Source organism: Tenebrio molitor, chromosome 1 (genome assembly GCF_963966145.1).
Source record: "Tenebrio molitor chromosome 1, icTenMoli1.1, whole genome shotgun sequence".
Taxonomy (NCBI): Eukaryota; Metazoa; Arthropoda; class Insecta; order Coleoptera; family Tenebrionidae; genus Tenebrio; species Tenebrio molitor.
The window spans coordinates 46,463,780-46,488,015 of NC_091046.1; the positions used below are offsets into that span (position 1 = coordinate 46,463,780).

The window sequence follows — 24,236 nt, forward strand, 5'->3', positions numbered from 1 at the left end:
TGCTTCGCCCAGCTGCCGACCTCGATTTGGTCTCGCCCTTCAATCTCTGGGCTTAACACAAAAAGACTCACTTCAGCTCTTAATAATAAAATCTACTATAAAATCACTTTATACAGACGCCGTGCAAAAAATAATTAGTCACCGTGGTGCCCTGTGTGGCGTGGCCTTAACTAACGACTCTCGGATATTGATGATTTTGACCTATTGGTGCAAGTTTTTTCTTCATTTCTCTCTCCCAAAAAATAAGCGAGATATAATACGATATTAACGTTACCTTTGTATCCGTCCCAGATAGACGTTGTTAACGTCAAAGATAGAAAACTAACCGACAAATTAAGTGGTCTGTCAAGTGTCAAGTGATTTCATAATAACAATAGTTTACTTCTTCTCACCTTAACCTGCATCTGATTCCCGAACCAAGAATGAATAAATATCTGGAACGATGTCCAACTGACGTAGAGTACCAGAGCATAAGATTCACTGGTGAAAGACTCGACCTGACCCAAAAAGTGTGACCACACCAAGAAAATAAATCACACTGAACAACTCACCACTGTTAGACGAAACAACGACACACCGTTAGTCAGCGTTGTCATTGAAAATATAGCGAAAATAATAACGGTGAAGAATTTGTTACAGTCTTCAGAAAAACTAAAAACGCAAAAACGTTACGTCGACACTTTGAGACACTCTGCTGATTTCTACCTGATTATCTCTTGGTGGTGTTGTACGCATCTTATTAATTTCTCATTGTAATTTTTGTCGTTGTTGAGATGTTTCAAATTGTCACAGAGGACGTCGCACTGAGCCCCAAAGAACATGGTTAGAGATGTTACGAATAGGTCGGTGTTGACGTCAGCGATGGACAACGAGTAAATACAGACAATTTGGAACAAGTAGGTGATTTCGTACATCGGCGATTGTTCCACATCGAAGGGAAACCAAGACGGAAACGGCAGTCGTCGCTCGTTGGTGGATTTGTCCAGAATTGGATAGATGGACCAGAAGAACAACGTACCAACAGATACAATACAATTCGTCCAGTACAGTATTTTCCATAGAGTTAAATCAGACCGAAACAATCCAACCTGTCTGAAGTTTGTCGGCTGGAATACTTCCGCGTTCATATTCTTGACAAATCGCTTAATTGTGGTGATTTTAGACTTGAAATAAATTATTTTGATCGAGAGGTATATTATTGGCACCGACAAAAAAATGGATTCCGCGAAGTCTTCAAGAGTGGCGTGGGCATAGTAGATGTTCATGGATTGCAAAATTGTGTGACCCACGATGAAAACATAGATCAAAATGTGGGCGTACAGATTGTACCAATCAAATCTATAAGTGTCACTGCTGGGCCAAAGCCCCACAAGCTTCAACATGAAGATGTTGATTTTTGTGTTAACCGTCCAGTCAAACTTTCGCATCTTCAAAGACCGAGGACACTGCGGCGTGGGACTAGTAAAGCGGGTAATTTCTTATTGATGGCCACAGATAAATTTTAATTAAAGAAAAACTTCCCTTTCGGAGCTTTTAATTAAAGGAAATGATAATTTATAGGTTTGGGCAGAAACAGGGACGCTGCAGTTTCAATATTTTGAGAGGAGTTGCATATTTTATGAGTTTCGTCGCAAAGAGAATTGATAATCAGTGGATTTACACAAGTCGTGAAAAGTTTAATTGGGGGGAAATACATTTTTAATTTCTCTGGGATACGCGTGGCAAGTGAAGCTTTCAAGCAGTTCCAAGAGAGCTCCAGCACGAGTGACATAATTTAAGGTTTTATTTAAAATGATTTTAGGACAGACGAGTGGCAATTTTTGTTTAAAAGAATGATGGAAATATTGATAAGGTGTCAAGTCCCAAGAAAAAAGGACCACAAGCAATAGGAGCGATCAGCAAATTATGTTGGAACGTGCCAAGGATGACACAGAGAATTTGTATCTATTGGGTGAAGATTTACCAGCAAATTAATTAGACCTGTACATCTCAAAGAAGAAATTGAGTTATTATTACCAAAAAACTTGGCACAGGAAGATTTAGCAATCGAAGAGAACGGAAGAAAATTAAAATGACAATTAAATAATGTGTTTTCTGCCACGAAGAAACTGCAACATAGACACATTTGCAGTTCGCTGTTCAGCCAAGACGAAGAAAGTTTTTCCTCATTGGAGATGCTTCAAAAGGTGCAAAACGGGTCCATCGCCAGAAGAAACAGCAAATTTGCTAAAACAATTGTTCTTGTAAATGAAAAAACTGTTATACTGCAGCAAGATAATGCACGACCTCACAAGACCACAGGCACTCAGCAACAGCTTGTGGTACTTGGTTAGGAATTTGGCCCCAAGTGATTTATTTATTGTTCAAATTGTTTGGGAGAAATGGAGAAGATCAAAAGAATCCAAAGTTTAGAAGAAAGTTGTAGAACAAAATGTTAAATTTTTAAAAAGTTCAAAGTTTGTAAAAATATAATGTTTTAATTCGATAAATTTATTAAATATAATATTTAATTCCATTGTCAATAAATAAATTATATTGCCGTATGTTAAAATAACAAGACCTAATTTTTGTTGGATTTAGGTATTTTTATTCTGGTTAGGTCCGAGAGCTTTAGCTTGAGGATTTAACCTTTGAATAAAAATGCCAAAATATCAACGAGTAAAATTGTCTAAAGCGAAAATGTTTAAGTAAAAATTGGGAAAATTATCAGATATAAAAATTAGCTCGTGTTATTTTTGGCAATATTAATTCCAGAATACAAACTTTAACGTTAGGTAATTATTTTTTTATAATACAGTTATTAAAAACACAATTATTAAAACAATTTGAGAATCTGACATGAGTAGCATGCAATTTTAACCACTTTTGACAGAAGACAGAGTAGTAGGACGTTTTTATCGCGATAAACATTTTTGATTGGATGAAAGCAAGCGCTCTGGTTGGCTGAACACGCACGTTTGATGTACGTGGGAATTAATCTATCATAGAGATTTTCAATTTATTAAAAAAATTATCAAGAACATATTAAAGTTAATATAAATTCACATAAAGATTATAGCAAGCCAAAAAAAAAATTCTTAAACTGAGAAAAAATTGGCGTGGTGCGACGGTGCCCGTGTGGCGTGGCGTCAACTAACGTTTTTCTCATATAGACAAATGTTGCAACTGATTATAACCATTTTTGTGTCACTACTTCTTGCAAAAATGTTCTTGAGCGCGCCATTTCTCCGACACTGACCAAGCCACGTCAAATATTTTTACATATTCTTCAAAACGAGCATCTTGAGAGTTTTTTATGTAGATTAATTTTTTCGAACATTAAAGCCTAAGTAAAACGTGAAAACCCTCACCTTAACCTCCACCTCATTTCCGAACCAACAGTAGAGAAATATTTGCGTGGTGATCGACCCCACGAAAAACAAGAGGGAGTAGGACTCGCTACTCAAGGGCTGTACCTAATTCGAAAACCACAGTGTAATCTTCGTTGCGAATAAAAATGTAAAAACTTACCAAAGTTAACCGAAACATGGACAGTCCATTGGACAAGGCGCTCGTAAAAAACTGCCCCAAAGCCATCAAATTAAAAAACTCGTTACAGTTTTTGGCAAAACTGAAAATTGTCAAACAGTAGAGTGGCAACAACCTGGCATGACCCTTTTCTACCTCACAATTAGTCGATGGTGCTCCACACATTTGATCAACTTTGCATTAAAACTAGTTTTGTCGCTGTTGAGATTTTTCAAATTGTCGCAAAGAATGTCGCACTGGGTACCTGTGTACATCATCAAAGCGCTGATAAGCGTGTCTATATTTAGATTGGCAGTCGCCATGAACCATATCCCAGCGACTTGGTACAAATACGTGATTTCATAAAGCGGCGATGTTTTGGTATCGTGGGGGTACCACGCGGAAAACGGGAGTCGGTACTCGCTGACGGAGCCGTCCAATACGGGAAAGATGGACCACAGGAGTAGAGTGAGGGCCCCGGGAACCCAAAACCCGAAGTACGTCCTCCTCCACAGTCGCAAACTAGGTGTGACTAGTTTAATCTGGTTCGAGCTTTCAGGCTGGAACAATTCGTTCTCGAGCGTCGACACGAGTCGTTTCAGAATGGCGAGGTTTTTGATGTAGCACAAGACTTTGAGTGCGGCCAGGATTTCAGAGGATGTCACAAATATTGTCGCCGTTAGCGCTTCGAGATCCGAATACACGAAAAATATGTTCATTGCTTGGAAAAAAGTGTGACCGTTGATGAAGACGTTGATGGCGATTGTGGCGTACACTGTGTACAAATTTAATTTGTAAAGTTGGTCACCTTCGGGCCAGAGCCCCACCATTTTCAGCATTACAATGTTTATTTTTGTTGTCAGCTTCCAATCGAATTTTTCCATTTGGACCACTAAGTGTACGCACTCGAGGGTTCTTGCTTTGGACTGACAAACTGCGACCCGAAAAGTGGTTAAATGAGGGCGGAAAGGGTGATTTTTTATTGATGCTTTGTATTTTCACCGGAGGTAATTACTCTTGAAGATTTTTCATTATTAATAATTGTTTGCCTTTTCACGTGACCGTTTTCTCACGGACTCTGGAGGCTTGTTCGGGAATAAAAGAAGGAATTAATAACTGGTTTTATCTGAGTAACGAAAATGATAATTGAAGGGTTTGTACGATAATGCCGAATACAATTAAAATGCAAAATAAAAAATCTCATTTATCAGCTGCAAGTTTCTCATGAGTCTGGTCAAAAAGAACGATTGATAAATAAGTTTAGTTTGGATTAGAAGGGTCGAACATTAAATTAAAATTTTATTCTGGGTTTTATAATCTCTTGTAAATTCAGTAAGTTCAGTTCCTTTGTGGGAAATCGTTTGGTAACTGTGGCGATTCTTTTCTTTTAATGGGTGTGTAAAAATTTTGTTGTAAATTTAGGTAATAAGAGACAATTTTCAGATATTTCAGGAGATGACAATATTTCGTAGGGTAAATACTAAGTCAGGGTTTTAAGCCCTAGATAAAAATTGTCAAGGTGGACAAGATGAATTCATTTGCGAATCTTTTCTCTTTCTAGTGTAAATAAAAGAACGGCGACAAATATGTTGGTAAATATAGTCAGGAAGGTCAAAAACCTTAGCAAATACTACGAAACAACGAGAGAAATTGTCAGTGGTGATTCTGATAAATTTTATCTTTATGAGCATTAATTCATAGAATTTGATATTATTTTTCAGTTTCGCTTTTTGAAACGTTGGAAACAGTTTGAAACTTTGGTTGTAATTTCGCAAACTTGTTGAAAAGTGAAACGAAGAGATGATAAACGATTTGGATGAAAATGCATTACACATATTTAAATCTGTTTTATTATTGTTTATTAATTAAACTAGCCAAAAATGAATAGGGAATTTTTCCATTTTGGAATTTTTTATAAATACAATTTAAATATTGTAATGAAATATGTTAGAAATATGTATCTATACACATTAAATGTAACGTTTCAAGTACTTGTAACGTTTTAAATGTATTTAGTGTTTAAGAATACGTGGGAGGATTGGGGTAATTATTTTGCTTTTCAAGAAAAATTGTGGAATTCCCTATTCATTTTTGCCTAGTTTATTAATAATTAGTAAATAAATCATTTTTTACTGTTTCCAAAATGGTGGATGCGCTGGGACAGTGAATTTTAAGTACAGGATGTTTTTGAAATGCGTGCACAAATTTTAATCACGAGCTACTGGCTTCAAGTAGAACTCGGAAAAAATATTTAAAAAATTTTGTCAAAAAATAAAATGACATTTATTTTTTAAACTACAATTTTTTTAAATTGCTTTTAGTTTTCTATGTTGTCCTACAACCTCCTAGGTAATATTTCGGCACATTTAAAAAATACACCCTGTATATCATGTTTTATAAAATGTACGCCAATGCGAAGTAACCTATAGGAAGTATGCTTTAAAACAAGGATATACATGGTGTATTTTTAAAATGTGCCGAAATGTTACCTACGAGGTTGTTTGACCGAATTTTTAAGATATTTTTTACGAGTTCTACATGAAGCCAGTAGCTCGTGGTTAAAATTTGTGCACGCATTTCAAAAACACCCTGTACAACAATCCAAAGAATTGTTTTTAAATATTGTGAAAGACCAAGAAATTAACAATTAATTCATTTATTGAAGTTCAAGTCCTTTTTGATACCTGTTAAAATGAGAAATGCTACGGTGCCCGTGTGGCGTGCAGTTAACTAATGTCTTTCAGATATTGAAGGTGTTGAAGGTGGCAATATTGATATCTATTAATAATTATTATTCATTGCAATATCATAAAAAATACAAAAAGAGAAGAGGAATGAGAAGACAAGAAGAAAAGTTTTTGTTGACAACAAAACGAAATTAAATTTGAAATCTATTTTATATTCAAATCAATTGATCCATTGAAAGGTGGAAGAGGTAAATTTATTTAAGAATATTTTTTCTTTCCAGTGTAAACAAAATAATATCACGAACTATTATTACTACCTTAACAGTAGTAAGATTTGTTGGTAAACATTGTCAGAAGACAAAAGAAAACAACACATAAAGCAGCAAAAGAAATTTTCATTGGCAAATCTGATAAATTTTATCTTAATAAATATTACAAGTTCATAGAATTTTTAGGCAATATATGTTTTGAAATTATGTACAAGTTTCTTAACTAACCTTATTTATTCACTTCAGCTTTCAATATTCTGATCAGAAACGAATTTCAAATAATTTAGCCAGTTTACTTTATCTGCCGCTCGTCACAGGAGATAATAACTTTATTTGCCGCTCGTCAGCTTGTCTGATGGCATGGCAATGAAATGACACTTGAGCAGCAGTATAATGTCATATTTTACTGACGTTTGAGGAAAAAACACATTTTAAAATCAACGTGGACGTTAGATAATGAATCCTGGAGTTACCAGGATAAGTTACCTTTCCATTTCTCCCAGTTTTATTGTATAATTGGAATAAAAAATGTCTTATTTGTTTTTATAGCATTAAAATCTTAAAATCAGTGAGAATTTGCTTTACCTACTTGATTTTCTTACTTTCATTTGTGAAAACTGTGAATACAAAATTTTTAGTTTATTAGAAAAATACGAAAAGTCCTTTATGAATGTCGAAGGAAGAAGTGGAGGAAGACCTTATAATTAAATTTTTTATTCTGGTTTTTGTTGATTTTTTTTCATCTATTCGCTTTTATAAAATCATAATCCAAACAACATTTTCTTCTAAAGATTCCCTTAACACTTAAAAGAATTCTTTGTTGTCTAAATTTTGTATTTTTTAACAAATACCGGGTGAGTGAAGTTTTACCGCCCCCACGATTAACCCTACTAAAAAATTAGTAAAAATTACGAAACTTTAGGGTTACATTCCTTTGATATAAGACTTCAAATATGTGTAATCAATTTTCCCTTATCACTTAATTCAGTCATAAAATTAAAAAAATCGATTTTAGTAAAAAAAATATTTTTTTCGTACACGCTTATAATTCACAATTAATTCAAAGAACATTTATGAAATTCGCATCAAAATATAATTATTCGTTTTTAAATTATTCTAATTTTAACATTAAAAGCGAAAAATGACCAAGATTTACAACTGCAGTGTCATAAATAAATATCTCATTGTTGGGAAACATCTGTTGACCACTTTCCTAGTAATTCTTAAGTCCCTAAAGGGTACCATAAACAACCTATGTCAACTTCTTTTGTGGAACTGACTGCTCAATTTAATAATAAATCATAGCTAAATTTTGCACTTTAATATCAAATCCCATTTATTTCAAAAACCGGTGATGTTTTCATGATTTCAATGACACCAAATTTTCCTCAATGTTTGAAAGGACTCTCATTGAAAAATTATGTAAATTAATGAATTAAAACAAAATCTTTACCTGTTTCATTAAAAATTTTGGAATTTTGTAGATTGTTCTACAGTAATATCTACACAATCATTCCTGAATTTTTTGAGAATTTTAAATTGATTAGAAGTGGGTGTTTTCGCTCGGGCGATAAAACTTCACTCACCCGGTACAAGGCAAAAGAAAAGCAATTTGATTTTCTGGCAACTTACAGAGATAAATTTGCATTCTCTCAACTATAAAACTGAACTGAAACTAACTTTTATCAATTTGATCCTACCTTCACCTCGACTTGATTCCCAAACCAGCAATACTGAAAAATCTGCACGGAAATGGTGGCCACGTAGAAGAACAACGAACAAAACTCGCTACTGAGAGGAACAACCTGATCGAAAAAATACAAAACTAGAGAAAAGAAAAATACAATCTTGGACTCACCAAAGTCATCTGGAACATCGCCAGTCCTATACACACCGAACTGGTGAAAAATTGCCCGAAAATTACCATTTCAAAACATTTACCGCAATTTTCACCAAAGCTAAAATTAAAAATTTGCATGATAAAATTGGAATCTCGGTTTAAAATTTCCCTCCTACCGGATGATGTCTTTGTGGTGTTGCAAATAACACAACAGTCTCTGTTCGAACCCTGAACCAGTAAGATTTTTGGTGTGTCTTAAATTGTCACAGAGGAGGTCGCATTGCGCCCCCAGATACATCACCAGAGCCGCAATGAACATGTCAATGTTGACAGCTGCACCAGCCATAAATGCAACACTCATTATCTGGTGTATGTACGTCATTTCATAAATGGGTGATTTCTTGAAGTCGAAGAAGTACCAAGCGACGAAAGGAAGTCGTTTCTGCTTTACAAACCCGTCAAAGATGGGGGAAAATGCCCAAAAAAACACAGTCATCACGCAAGAAGAACAAAATACCATGTACGTCAACGTCCACTCCTTCTGACACGACTTAGCCAAAACCACTTGCTTGCGAGTTTTGGGCTGGAACAGTTCGCTGTCCAGCTGCACCATCAGCTCTTTGATCATGCCCATATTTTTCAAAAACGAGTACAACTTCACCAAACAGATCAGTTCAATTCCGTACACGAATATCAGTTCAGTCAACACTTCCAAATCTGTGTAAACGTGAAAGAGACTCACTGTCTGGAGCGAGGTGTGAGCAATCGCCAACAGATTTATGGCAAGCAGCGAGTACAAAGTGTACCAGTCGGATTTGTAGTTTTCGTTGCCCTTAGGCCACAGCCCCATCAGTCTTAATACGAAGATGTTGGTTTTGATTGTTACTTTCCAGTCGAATCTTTCCATGACTGTGCGACTTCACAGACTTGAACTTACTGAATGTGGCTGTCGAGACTCGAGGAGCTTCCTTATTTTTTATTAATCGAAGAGTAATTGGGGGTTGAAGCTTTTTGTAAAAAATGTTCATCCGACTGTTCCCAAGAAAATGGGTGAGCGGCCAGAAAACAGATAATAAGCGGGTTTGGGAGTATTTTTAATTACAGGTTTGACCGGAAAATGGATGCATCGTCATTTTGAGAAATATTAATTTTTAATCTTTTGTGTTTCGACACTGTAATTAGAGGGCAATTTCAGTAAATTTTAGTTGAGGTGGATGGAAGCAACTTCATAAATTAACCATCACGAGGGTGGTACAGTTTTTCAAAATTAATTGTTGCGGGTTTGTTGCAGCTTCAGATGGATTTAAAAATATTTGATTTTGTTGTGGACACTGAATAATTAGATAATTTGATGTCAATGCAATTGGCAAGGTGCTGTGTAGATTTGTCGTGGTTGGAAATTACTTAAACATTATTTTTTTCTAGTGTAAATGGAAGAATATTTTGTTTTATTTTGCTACGCAAGTGGCGACAAGATTTGTGGACAAAGAAAAAAAAGGAAAGGAAATAAAACAACAGACATGCAAGAATAGAATGTACGATGAGAATAACCAAAGACATTTATTTTAACGGCAAAGCTATCGAAATTTGTAATTTTACTAACCCGGTGAAAAATTCAATAAAGGAAAGTAATAAATAATTGGAATCAAAATGGATGAAAAGAATGTTTTTATTTATTTTGGTTCTTAAAAAATAAAATGTATTTTACTGCACTGTACTGTGGAATGGTGGAGGCGCCGGGATAGACAGGTCAGGGCGTTGGTGATGGAATGTTTTAAAACATGAACTGATCGATCACAGTTTCTTCAAGGCGATCAGTTTTATGAAAATTCTCCCAGTTCTATTTAAGAAGCGAATTGCGAAGAAAAAATAATGCGACCTCATTAAATTCCTGATGTAAGAATCTCTTGGCGGGAGTAGACAAGAAAATCAAATCCTATGTGGTGGATAAGGGTATAAAAGATGCTTTTGTAAGGGTAAATTAATGTACATTAAAAAAATGTTGTTGCAAAAATAATAGTAAACTATGTGACTCAAAATGCCATAACAGTTCATCTTGCGACAACAACTAATTAATTTTCGAAAACTAAGAGACTTCGGGGGTGACTGTTATACAGCAAAAGAAGCACTTTGACTAGAGGAATCCAACAGTGTAAAGTACAAGGGAATAGGCAACTTAATAAGGGAGCAATGGTCAATCGAATCCGCAAATTTAAACACAAAGTAAGAGTTTTTTTTTAAGTTTTCTTGATTTTTTTCGAAACTAGTGGCGCTACTGGGCGACTTTTTACATTAAAAAAAACGTCTTGAGGAGGAGAATCCAACAGTGTAATGTTCAATGGAATACGATACTTAGTAAGGAAGCAATGCCCAATCGAATCCGGAAATTTAAACACAAAGAGTTTTTTAAAGTTTTTCTCATTTTTCTAGAAATCTAAGATAGTTGCGGGGTAACTGTTATACAACAAAAGAAGCGTCTTGAGGGGAGGAATCCAGCAGTGTAAATTTCAAAGGAATATGATACTTAGTAAGGGAGAAATGGTCAATCGAATCCGAAAATTTAAACACAAAGTAAGATTTTTTAAAAAGTTTTCTTAATTTTTCTCAAAAACTAAGAAGGCCACGAGGCGACTGTTTTACAACAAAAGAAGAGTCTTGATGAGGGGAATCCAACAGTGTAAAACTCAATGAAATGCGATACTTAGTAAGCGAGCAATACCCAATCGAATCAGAAAATTTAAACACAAAAAGTTTTAAAAAGTTTTTTTCATTTTTCTCGAAAACTAAGAGAGCTGCGGTGTGACTGACATACAACAAAAGAAGCGTCTTATGGGGAGGAATCCAGCAGTGTAAATTTTAAAGAAATACGATACTTAGTAAGGGAGGAATAATCAATCGAATCCTCTAATTTAAACACAAAGTAAATTTTTTTTTTTGGTTTTCTTAATTTTTCTCGAAAAATAAGAGGGCTACGGGGCGACTGTTATAAAACAAAAGAAGCGTCTTGACAAAGGGAATCCAACAGTCTAAAGCTCAATGGAATACGATACTTAGTAAGGGAGCAATGCCCAATCGAATTCGCAAATTCAAACACAAAGAGTTTTTTTCATTTTTCTCGAAAACTAAGAGAGTTGCGGGATGACTGTTATACAACAAAAGAAGCGTCTTATGGGCAGGAATCCAGCAGTGTAAATTTTAAAGTAATACGATACTTAGTAAGGGAGAAATGGTCAATCGAATCCGCAAATTTCAACACAAAGTAAGATTTTTTAAAAAGTATTCTTAATTTTTCTCGAAAACTAAGAGGGCTACGAGGTAACTGTTATACAACAAAAGAAGCGTCTTGACAAGGGGAATCCAACAGTGTAAAGCTCAATGCAATACGATACTTAGTATGGTCAATCGAATCCGGAAATTTTAACACAGAGTAAGATTTTTTTTTCAAGTTTTCTTAATTTTTCTCAAAAACTACAGGAGTTACAGGGTGACAGTTAGCAAACGAAAGAACTGTCTTGATGAGAGTAATCCAACAGTGTAAAGTACAAGGGAATAGGCTACTTAATAAGGGAGCAATGGTCAATCGAATCCGCAAATTTTTATTTTTTTTTATCACTTTAAAGAAAAATGATGTTGGGTTTATTTTCTTGTTTAAAACAATAAAACCTTTTTGGAAGATGTGACTTTACAATTTCTTATTAAAAAAAACCAATGGGCACTGGGGATTATGAATAATCGCCGGCAAATTTAAAAAAATGCAAGATATTAATTATAATAAGCAATCTTGTTGGGTATTATGTATAATCTCCGGTTATTATTCATAATGACTAAGGGCCGGATTTATATGCACTAAAAAGTCGAAATATGCATGCAAGATATGCTTCCGAGAACACAAAATATGCACTTAAGTATACAAAATATGCACCTAAATATGCTTTAAAAAATCAAAAGAGGCAAGTTTTTTTAATTTATATGTATTAAAAAATAATACAATTACAATACAATGTTGATTTTATTACTATTAAAATGGCAAACAAGATACTTTTCTAAATTTTCTGGAGTAAAATGTCAGACAAAATATTTTTTGTGTTTGGAACATGTTTGACAAAAAATGACTTTCCCGCCAGCAGTAATATGTTCCGATTTTGATATCCATTCACGAATTTGTTGACTTCTGCACACTTTCACTTTAGGCATTTTGGAAAACTCATATTTTCGATTCGCCACAAAAAAATTTTCAAAATTTCTCGAAATGACAATTTTAATACACTGAAAATCAACGGTAAAAAATTACCACCACTGGAAACTAAATCTTATTTAACAAGAATATATCTCCAGTAAGCTGTTGAACATACGAAAGACGTGATTATGAGAGAAATTGTCATATTTAGACCAAATTGCCAATGCATACATTATATCATTTTATTGCAGAATTGTATCGGCACACGGTGGCAAGTGCTCCCCTCTCACTAAACTATACCTATAAACCTGACCAGTCGGCAGTGTCGGCACATTTTTGCAACTTCCATATCAAAGGCGGCCTTTTCTTGAAGTGGCTAGACCAGATGTGCGTTTTCCTGGGTTATATGCAAATAAATATGCATTTATTGTAAAATATGCTTTTATTGATAAATATGCAATAATATGCATAATAAGAATGATGTTATTTTATTTAGAATCATCTGAAACGCCAAGAAATCTTCAAAGTAATCCGAAGCTGTTTAGCAAAAAAATATGCAAATGCATATAAATCCGGCCTTTAATAATGACCGGTTAAAGTTGATTTGAATTTTAGATTTTTTTTTCTGGAGAGCCAATTATTAATCTGGTGTGTTAACAAATAGAGTGATTGTCCAAAAAAAAAAAACAGATTAATAGTAAAACAAACCACGTTAATTTAATATCGAATATTCTCTAGTATAGTGTTGTCTCGAAAATTATTTTGTAAACTATTACGAACTAGTTTTTAATTTTGTAGTCGTTATAAGCAACAAATACAATTTTTCACAATCACACAAGTGTTAAAAATTATTTGTGTATAATTATTTAAAGTAAATATGCAGAGAGAACGTTTAAATATAGTAAAAAGTAGGAAAATGGAGAACTTTATAAACATAGAAATGGTGGATGCGCCGGACAAAAGATACAGAATTTTTTCGTAAAAAACGGAACAAAATTCTTACCTTTGATTCCACTTGATTTCCGAACCAACAATACTGGAAAATTTGCAGCAAGATGGAATTGATGTAAAACAACAACGAGTAAAACTCACTGCTCAGCGGGACAACCTAACTCACAAAAAAACTTCCAAAACTGCCAAGACATTTTTTTTAACTCACCAAAGTCAAATGAAACATTGCCAGCCCTATCGACATCGCACTAGTGAGCAGCTGTCCCATTATTATCAAACTAAAGAATCTACTGAAATGATCAACAACACTGCAAAACACCACAATCAGACAGTTTCTTCAAATAGCGAGCTTTACGTACCGGAGTATAGTCTTGTGGTGACGAACACACCTCAAAAACTCTCTACTAAAATCGCATCCCTCAATGTTCCTCAAATTGTCACAGAGAAGCCTACACTGAGCCCCTACGAGCGTCATCAGAGCCCCCAGAAACATGTCCATATTGATGGCAGCGACCGACATCAAACCCACACTGACAATTTGGTGCAAATAAGTGAGCTCGTAAAACGGAGATTTTTTGAAATCGTAGGGGTATCTGGCCAAAAACGGCAACCTTCGCTCCTTCACGGAACCATCCAGAATGGGATAGAAAGTCCAGAAGAAAATATTCGAGACCATGGACGTCGAAAACACGGTATAAGTGAGTGTCCACTCTTTCAAGCCCGGTCTGACTAGAGCGACCTGCTCTAAGCTCTTCGGCTGGAAAAGCTCGCACTTCATCTCGGCCATGATCTCTTTGATCACGCTCATGTTTCGGACGAAGCAGTAAGCTTTGAACAGGAGCAAAGTCTCGAGACCGTACCTGAATATCACTTCTGTCACAGCTTCCAGGTCTGTGTACACCGCGAAGAGAGTCCCCGTGAGGACCACCGTGTGCATGGCCATGAACAACAACAACAAAATGGCGGAGTACAAAGTGTAAAAGTCGAATTGGTACTTTCCGGTTCCTCTGGGCCACAACCCTACGAGTTTCAGCACGAGGATGTTCACTCTGACTGTGTCTTTCCACCGGAAGTTTTCCATTATTGTCGAACAGTACAAGCGAGACTAAGACACTGGGATCTCTCCAACGGGTAAAAATACTTGGAGACATTTTAATGTTTTATGAGTTGTGGTTTGGTAGAAACGAGCAAGAGATTGGTTCTATCTAATTAATTACGATGGTAATTAGGGGGTAGAAAGTGGATGTTGCGTTTTGTAAAAATGGAGCGGTCCATCTGGACGCATTCTCACGAAAAATAACAGATTGTTTGCTGCTGGAGAAAGAACGGAGTAGATAATAAGTGGTTTCGTTCGGGTAATCGTAAAATTAATTGAGGGTTGCGAGAGTCCTAAAGATTAATTTTTTAGTGTTTTTCAATTTTTGGGTTGTTTATTTTATCGTTGGTTCGGACAGCGCTGTCACTTTTTCTCAATGATGTGCAAAGTAAAGATGCATTTGTATTTTTTCTTCAAGAAAATGTTGATGAAAAGAGAGTGTTGTTTAAGTGAATTTATTTGAAGTGTTATTTCAGGACTGGTGTTGAACAGTGTTGCAGAAATAAAAATCTACGTTGACATCCACAGGTAGAATTTGTGTGGAAAAATGTACTCTAAATATTCAGAAGAGGAAATATACAGAAGTAAAAACTGCGATTCTAATTTTTTTCAGGGAAATAATTTACCTCAAGTAATTTCCATTTCGACGCTATAGCACGTACATGGTTAATTTACTTTGGTGTTTACCAAGTTCACAAGTTTTGTAAACAATTTCTGATATTAAATAAATATATAAAAAGATTCAGTAGTTGGTTATGAAAGAAAGTTTCATCCAATTCGTTCTTGAAAAAATATATCTGAAAAATGTTAAAAGTGTGCCAACACAATTCCAATAATAATTAAAAGTTATTTTGTCGTGTTTTAAAGCAGTTGAGATACTCGTAGCATTATTAGAGTAAAATCGTATGACTGTAGTTCTGAAATCTGCATTTAAATATTTTATAGAAAGGAGGAAGTTTAAATATAAACACGGATATGTTACGTATCGTTTGACCTAGGTCAAATTTAAAAACTGCATTTGCTAGGCTTCCAATTGTGACAAATCGACTGTAAAACAATTCCCAACGTTATCTTTAATAATAGTGAAGGAAAATGGATTTTTATATTTGGTGAAAATGGTGGAGGCGCCAGGATATTTTTTAAAGTAAACATGATGGTATCAATATATCGCTCAAGTTTCATCGTTTCCAAAAACTGCGTTTTATAGATTTTATCGTATCTATAACGACTATAATCACTTAATGTGACACATTTATTGATAATTAATTATGAAGTCCATAATATTCGAATAACTCAGCTTTCTTAGTTACTTTATACGTTAGTTACTCATAATAATACATTAGTTACGCGCTCATAATACATTAGATACAATGATACGATAAAGCTTGAAATATAACTCAAATGTTATGGGATTTAAACAACGCTCGGAAGTTGTGCAGGTGACTCGGCTAATCGCCTCGTCACCTGGCAACATCCTCGCATATTATCTCGTTATGTTAATAGCTATTTTTATGCTGCACCGAATGCAAAAAAACTAGATGACTCGATCTCGAACAGTTGCCGGGACAATTGTATTAATTTTTTTGTGAAAATGATGGAAGCACTAGGAATTATTTTAAATTAAAATAACAATATCTCCGTTACTCATCCAATGCTTCTGCATGCCCAGTACTAAATAATAATAAATAATATTATACAGGGTGTCTCAGCTAAGATTTTCGAGCCTAACAACTCAGTTATTTTCCAACGTATTTTTGTGAAATTTAAAATGCAGATATTTTAGACGGTGAAGAATAAAATCCCATTAATGCAATCACCCAAGTCTTAAAAACGTAATTTTTACATGCCTTTTTAAAATGTTGAATCAATGACGATTTACATAAAAAATTGACCGCCAATAAAAAATGCTGTAAGGAAAAACTCGTCCTTGAAAGACGTCTGGTTTGCAAGAAAAAAGCAAAAAACCGTGTTAAACGTGGCTGCAAATGCAAAAACGTAGACGCGTATGAAACAAACGCGCAATTTTGCAGAGTTTTCGTCATCCCTTTTCGCAGAAGTGCAGGTGACATATTTGACGTTTGTCTTGCTAACCTTACAAACACTTACAAAGTTAAAGACAACATTTGGAGGTAATTTATTATACTGGATGCTTTAATTCTTCCATGAAGGACTAAAACACGATCGGAATATTTTAGCAAGGTAATTTAGTTCACGTAGGATTCCTGTGTCTTCAAATAAATTGACGACTTTCTTAACCTTACATTTTGTAAAGCCTACATTTGGATAGTGTTCCACGAAAAGACGAACTGTGTCAACAATATTGACATTCCTGCCGCTGTAGTCTATTTTTAGAGTATTTTTAATAAATTTTCACAATTTGACGTTTCTAATAAAGCGCGCCCAATTTTGACAGACTTTAAAGGGTGTACAAAATGTTGCTTGGCAATTAATCATCAATTGTTTCAAAAGGTAACTGCTCAAATACATTCAAATTTTACATAAAATTTTTAACGACAAAATCTAATCTTTTCGTTGAATCAGACAACTGATTTACTTAACTGTTTGTGTAGACCCCTATTTTTTAATATTTAACAATCTAATAATAATGGCGCATAATTTTCGGTAACGGAAACATGTGTTAAAATTACATTTTTTAACTTGAGGTAATTTTATTATTACTATTTGAACCTTCACGGTCTAAAATATCTGCATTTAAATTTCATAAAAAAACGAGATATTAGGCTCAAAAGTCTTAGCTGAGACAGCCTATATAATAAAAAAAATAAAACTGCATTTTTAATTTTGGCAAAATTGGTAGAGGCGCCAGGTAATTTCTTATCATAAAAATTACTATAACTTCTTTACCACCTATGACAGATCTAATCTGAAAAGTGGGTTTCATAGAGTGAAGTGTTATGAATCTGCAGAACTCCATGAATGTATCGCCAAGAGCCGAATCATGGAAAATGTCTACTCACATGTTTTCGAAAAATGATTGGATCGCTGGTATTTTTTTTATAAAATTAAGATCTCTGGTTTTCAGAATTACTTATGATAAATCTAATGCAAGAAACTATTACGCTATAGTAGTAATCGAATAAACTGTTTTAAAAAATGGTGGAGGCACCGAAATAATTTTTTTAAAGACGAAATGTATTGCACTGCTGCAGAATTGACGTAGATCACGGCAAACTTTATAGAGAATTGGAGATCTAATCGCACCATAGTCACCGGCTGTGTTTGATTTACATACTGTTGCCTTAAAATTTGAAAATTGTAATTGTAATGTAACTGTAGGAAAAAAATAAATGAGTCCGATTTTTCATTTGTCATCCACTAAATAGATAAAATAGTATACGAGTACATCATTCAGGGTAGAAGGTGTTTTTGTGCTTCGCCCAGTTGCCAATCTCAACTTCGTCTCGGTCTTTGATCTTTAGGCTTAGCACAAAAAGACTCACTTTTACTCTTTATGACATAATCTGCTACTATTGACGGTATCGATAGATTTGCCAGTTGACATTTTCAATACTTGTATTCAAAAAACTAAATTAAAGACATTCTGAGAGCGTTATTAAATATATTGAATCGCCTCATTTCTAGTTAATCATTCTTATTCTAGACCACAGTCGAGTGATTTTGGAAATTATAATAACAAATTTGTTCAGTATTTTTATTTTTCTAATCACCAAATCCGCTAAAATGTAAAAAAAAAACTGGTTAAGAATGGTGGAGGCGCCGGGTTGCACTCAAAATATTTTCAATGAATCTGTCAATTTTGCTGCCCCTTTTTAAGGTTTTGATATTTTGTAATTATGCAGTAACTATTGTGGTCGATTTAGAAATCGTGTTGACTCACCCTTGCTTCGACCTCTTGTCCAAACCAACAGTACTGTAAAGTTTCGACACAAGCTCCGCTCACGTAGTTCATAATAGAAAACCATTCAAGACTCAGCGGTTCCACCTGAATTTCGTTAAATGACCGTCACAATAAATAACGTATTTTTAGCATTGATTTTAACTCACCAGAGTCATTTGGAACAAAGCTAGACTCAAAGTCAGCGAACTGGCAACGAATTGCCCCAAGACAATCTCATTGAAGAAAGTGTTACATTCTTTGGCAAATCTAAAACTGTCTCATTTTTAAATCGAACTGGTTTGAGTCATCCTCGTACTTAACAATTTTCTTGTGGTGTTCAATACAATCGACTAGTTTTTTATTGAACTCTCTGTCTCCACAATTTTTAAGATTTCTCATGTTATCACTTAAGATGATACATTGGATACAAATGTACACCATGAGAGCAGCAATGAACATGTCCATGTTCACAGTCACAATACCCGAAATCCAAACACAGATCACTTGATGGAGATAAGTGATTTGGTAAAATGGTGTTTTCTTGTAGTCGTACGGATACCAAGCGGGAAACGGCAATCTGTAGTTTTTCACGGTACCATCGAGAATCGGAAAAATAGTGCGAAAAACTACGATGCAGAGCACCGGAACACAGAACATGAAATACATTATCTTCCACGCTTTAAACAACGGTCGAACCATGGACAATTGTTGGTTATTTTTGGGTTGAAGCTCTTCACTTTCAATTTGCAACATCAACCGCTGCAATGTCCCGCTTTTGCGTATGAAGATCAGCATTTTGACACATGTCAACAGTTTTGAGAACATCGAGAAAATTATGGTGGTGAGAGTTTGGAGGTTGCGGTAGGCTGTGAGGACGTTTGCCGTTTGAAAAAAAAGATGACTGTTGTAGAAGAGAAAGACGAAAATCATATAGAATGTGTAGTTGCTCAGTTTGTACAGCTCAGCACCAGGCCAAAGTCCTACCAGTCTCAGGAACCAGATGTTCACACTTAATGCTGATTTCCACTTGAATTTTTTCATCTCGATCAAACTTAAAGAAAGGATTTGTCGTCTGGATTTGACGATGTTCGAGTGACTGTGTTATCTGCGACTTAGCAGTTTTATAAATGGTGTATCTGGTCTTGCGCAGATTTTACAAAAAGATTAATTGGAAGTTATCGATCATCGATAAACACTGAACGTCTAAATTTTACTTAAAAATATTGATCATGAAACAGAAATCATTAAAATCTCTTGTAATAACAAAATATAGCTAGCTAAAAGCGGCAAATGTCTTTTTTTTAAATAATGAGATCTTTTTGTTTTTAATTTTAAATGATGGTTGAAGATTGTTTAAGATTTTTATAAAGTATCTTACCTAGTATATGTATGAATTCTAAAAAATTTCAAATTGTCAAAATGTCAAATTCTGACGAGTCGATCAAAAAATATATATATTATCGAACACCTCTTTATTATGAAGTAATAATAACGCCGATTTTGGATACATATATTATGAGGTCTATAAAACACTAGTGGACTTATGAACCCATAATTAAACTGTTTTTATAATTATAGTGCAGAAGCAGTTTTTTTGCAAAATAACAACCCCATGGCAACCAGTTCATAAGCTACCAGCTTTTAACACTATAAAATTTTTAGATTTTTATTATACCTTAAAAACTATTTGAGAATGAGGTCTTGGATAAAACTACGAATTACACTGGTATCGTAACAGCACTCAAGAAAAATTAGCCCACTCGAACAAGATCTCGTAGCTAAATATTTCTTTCGTGACTTATTTGCCTTATAAGACACTAGTATAATAAATAGCTATCTTACATAACATTTCTTTACAGATTTAAATATCATTCAAAAAAATCACAACTCACCCCCATCTCCACCTCATTTCGGAACCAACAGTACAATAAAATTTCTACAAACATGTAGGCCACGTGGACCAAAAGGGAATAACTTTCACTGTTTCCGGCTTCCATTTAATGACAAAACGACAGCTAGCACAATTTTCTCTTTTGAAAAATTTTCTTGTGAACTCACCGCTGTCACTGAAACATTGCCAAGGCCAAAGATGCCGAAGTGGTGAAAAACTGCCCCAAAGCCATCTTATTGAAAAATTGATTGAAGTGTAATTAATGTATCAATTATTAATTGTCCCGCTGCTTCTTCGCTTAATTTATCTTGGTGAGATGGGTGGATAATAAGCAGGTTCCATTAAATTAATGACTGGTTTAATCGTAAAAACTCAATAATTTTCCCTATTTTGGAGAAAACTATTTCTCGTGGCCGCCTCATCGGAAAAAGAGAACAAAAGAGTTGTTATAATTAATGAAAATTCTAATTGAAGGCTACAAACGACGAGAGACATTAATTAATAATAATTTTAATTTTTTTTCAAGATTATTTCAGTATGTTCAGGCAACAAGTCAAGGACACACATAATTGTGTGAGAGAGTAATGTAGCAAGTATTAAAGTAATTCGGTGGAAGAGGAAAGTAAAGATATTCTGTTTATTTACTAATATGTTTATTTTAGGTTTATTTTTTTTTTAACAACGCAAGAGCAAAATTTCTTGGTGGGAGAAATTCAAGTTGGTGTAATTTAAATAAAGCACTAATCATGCAACTGCATAACACAGTCAAAAAATGAACCTTGACAGACAAGAAATGCACGTGGAAAGAAGTACAATACATTGAGAAAGAGGAAATTGCGGGACAGATTGGAAAGTTATTTCATTGGTGTTTTTGATAGTTTCAATGGAAAGTGAATCGAAAAGAAATACATTTTCTTATGTTGGACCCTAATCCAAAAGGTTTTAATAAAAATATTGGATGCGCCGATAGCAATTTTAAATCAGTTATTTCTTAGCTTCGATCAGTTGGATGATCTGCACTGTATATTTTGGAAACATTTTTTTTGTAAATTATAGAGAACAAAATGTCACGAACTATGTACTACACTACCTGTAAATATTAATTAATTCAGATTACAAATAATTAATTGGAAAAATTCTTAATGTATATGGAAATACATGTGAGTGAAATGTTTTCTGGATGTTGTCTTTTTTAATCTATTTTACCACACTTTGGAGAATATCGTTTTTTAAATTAAAACTGTGTATTTAGTATTTAAAAAATAAAATTAAACTTCTAATATTTAGTTACCGTTTGCTCTAGATCAAATATAGAAAAGCTGCTGCAGCGTCTAGATCTAGTTGCAACGAATTCAATGGTGAAAACTGTATTATTAATTTTCTTCAGTAAATGTAACAATATGTCCGTAATCTTTTGTATTAAATTAATTTAAAAAAAAGCGCTTAATAAAGCCTCTAGCAGTAGTCGAGAAAAGTGTATTTTTATATTTTGTAAAAATGGTGGAGGCGCTGGGATTTTTAAAATGTAATAATTATGACATTCGTATCTGCATTATTATTTCATGTGAGCAAATATAAAATAGTTATTTTTGCAACAAGTGAGTAAAGTAATACTTTTTTTGACGAGAAGGAAAATTTGCCGCACGAGCACAGCGAGTGCCCAAATCCGCCGAGTAAAAAAAAGATACTTTATTAACGAGTTGCATACAACATGTTTTTGGCGCCGGTAAGTTTAGATAACAATTTTTTCGACACTCAAAATTTGAAAATTTTTTCCTATGTGAACCTGTGGACCTTTAAAACGCTTGTTTTACTACCAAAAAAATCGCAATTTACATACGAACTCGTTAAAAAAACTTCTAATTATGAATGAAAAATTTTATAATTGCGTTAAAAAGGACACGCTACGGCATTTTTTTAACGCAAAATGTGTGCAAAAATGAACCACTATGGCACTTTTTTTAACGCTTCTTGACCGATTCAAAAATCACATATTTTATGAACGCAATCATAGTAATTATTTATCACAAATCGGTCCAGATTGAAACTTTTCTAAAATTGTTATTCAGAGAATTTTTCATTGGGGATTATATTACAAGAATTTTTGGGCATTCTTAGGCAATTGGGTTTTTTCTTGTCATTGGCTAAAACATTTTTTCACAAAAATTAGAGCATTGCAGGTTTATATTAATTTTACAAAAAATTATCCTCTCAAATAATTACTTGACGTGCGATTTTCTTGTACAATCTCCCACGTGCGTGTGGATCGGTTTCCATAAATTTTTCCTCATTTTTTAATCATACGTTGTTCTTGTTCGGAAATAAAGTACTACTCTGCGACTCGTGCTTATTTTCATAACAACAAAAGCATTCGTAAGCTCGCAAAAATTTTCCGAAGTCATTAACTTCTTACTCCATGTGTATAGTGCCCACAATTTGAAGTAGAATCTTTAGCTATTGAAGTCATTGCAGCCATTGCCTCAGTTGTTCTTAACAAATCTTTACGTTTCGTTTTCTTGTTGTGCCTTTAACCGGTGCATTCTAAATAAAATAAACAAACTCTTTTTGATTTTAGTTTCTTCTTACATTTTTATCTGTTGTCTGAAGCAACTCTCTTTATTTCTTTTTGTTGTCCCAGCCATTTAAACTTTTACCATTTTTCTTTCCCACTTTGTCGACTTCTTTTACCTTCGATTTTTCTTTTTTACTCAGCTTTTTCATTCTTACCTGCCTGACAATCAAGCCTTCGATTTGTCGCCACATTACATTCACGCTTTTCACAAAACTAGAACCACCCAAATACCTTCCTCTGTTTTTGTCCATCTCTTCGCTTCACTTGCTCCTTCACCCAATTCTGACTGACAACCGTACCTTTGCTTCTTTTTCAATCCCCAAATCCGGCAAACCGACCCATTACGCAACTCTCCTCTCCTTCCTGTCCAATCCGCAGCGCTTCATTTTTTACCGCTCTTCTTTTTCTTGCGCGCCGATCCCGACTAAGACGTCTCACAATTAAAAGTTATTTGGTCATACTTTAAACATTTACTGTCAGCATTATTAGGATAAAACCGTATGACCGCAAGTCTGAAATCTGCATTTAAATATTTCATAGAAATAGAAAGGAGAAAGTGTTACGAATACTTTTAAATATAAATAAGGATTTATTACGTTCCGTCTAGGTCAAATTTAAAAACTGTACTTGTTTGATCTAATTGCAGAATGCAAAACAGTTCTCGACGTTATCCTTAATAACAGTGAAGGAATAGTTATTTACATTACATATGCGGTAGGCTATATTTTACAGCTAGAGGTTTTTAGATTGAAACGCGACCGCGCAGCGGGAGTGTTTTAACTAAAACCGAGCGATGTAAAATGCCTACCGCATTAATCTTTTTGGCCGACGGCCCATTACTTGTTTTCTCAAATTTGAAATTTGTTATTTTACACACTCCGTGCGGTAAAATTACAGATAGTTTGGTTAGTGTGTAAAAATCAAGATACCCTAGCTGTTCACAATGTGTAAACATGTCATTTAGAGTTGAGGAGGTCAAAAAATGCATTTTTATATTTGGTGAAAATGGTGGAGGCGCTAGGAATTATTTTAAATTAAAATAGCAATAATTCCGTTATTCATCGAATGCGATAAACTGTATCTCCAGTACTGCATAGTAGTAAATAATATAAAAAGAATAAGAATGCATTTTTAATTTTCGCAAAATCGGTGGAGGTGCCAGGTATTTTTTTAACATAACCATTATTATTATTTTTTTACTGCCTATAAGAAAGCTAATCTGAAAAGTGTGTTTCATAGACTGAAGTGTGATGAATCTAGTGCAAAGAATTCCATGAAGGTAGCGCCAATAGCAGAATTACGAGAAGTGTCTTATAAGTTTCGAAAAATGAGTGGATCGCCGGGATTTTTTTTTAGATAGTTATTTTGTTATTTATGTGACGCAGTT

At 34.3% G+C, this 24,236-nt stretch overlaps 2 protein-coding genes across 3 annotated transcripts in view; both read right to left on the reverse strand.

Moving 5' to 3' along the window:
* The window catches only part of LOC138139269 (odorant receptor Or1-like), a 210,359-nt gene that overhangs the window by 56,663 nt on the left and 129,460 nt on the right, over positions 1-24,236 (reverse strand). The window lies entirely within an intron of this gene.
* Positions 18,366-19,502, reverse strand: LOC138138663 (odorant receptor Or1-like). Its single transcript, XM_069058672.1, has 3 exons — positions 18,703-19,502; positions 18,554-18,653; positions 18,366-18,491 (listed from the first exon to the last, which is right to left on the reverse strand). The coding sequence occupies exons 1-3, from the start codon at positions 19,425-19,427 to the stop codon at positions 18,366-18,368; spliced, it is 951 nt and encodes a 316-aa protein (XP_068914773.1). The 5' UTR covers positions 19,428-19,502.

Excerpts from the sequence above, each read along its gene's own strand:
- LOC138138663 (XM_069058672.1), bottom strand. The coding sequence starts at position 19,427 with ATGAAAAAATTCAAGTGGAAATCAGCATTAAGTGTGAACATCTGGTTC. Across the intron at positions 18,654-18,702 it reads CACCACAAGAAAATTGTTAA|ATTTGCCAAAGAATGTAACA; the intron begins GTACGAGGATGA and ends AGACAGTTTTAG. Across the intron at positions 18,492-18,553 it reads CTTTGTTCCAAATGACTCTG|GTGGAACCGCTGAGTCTTGA; the intron begins GTGAGTTAAAAT and ends AACGAAATTCAG.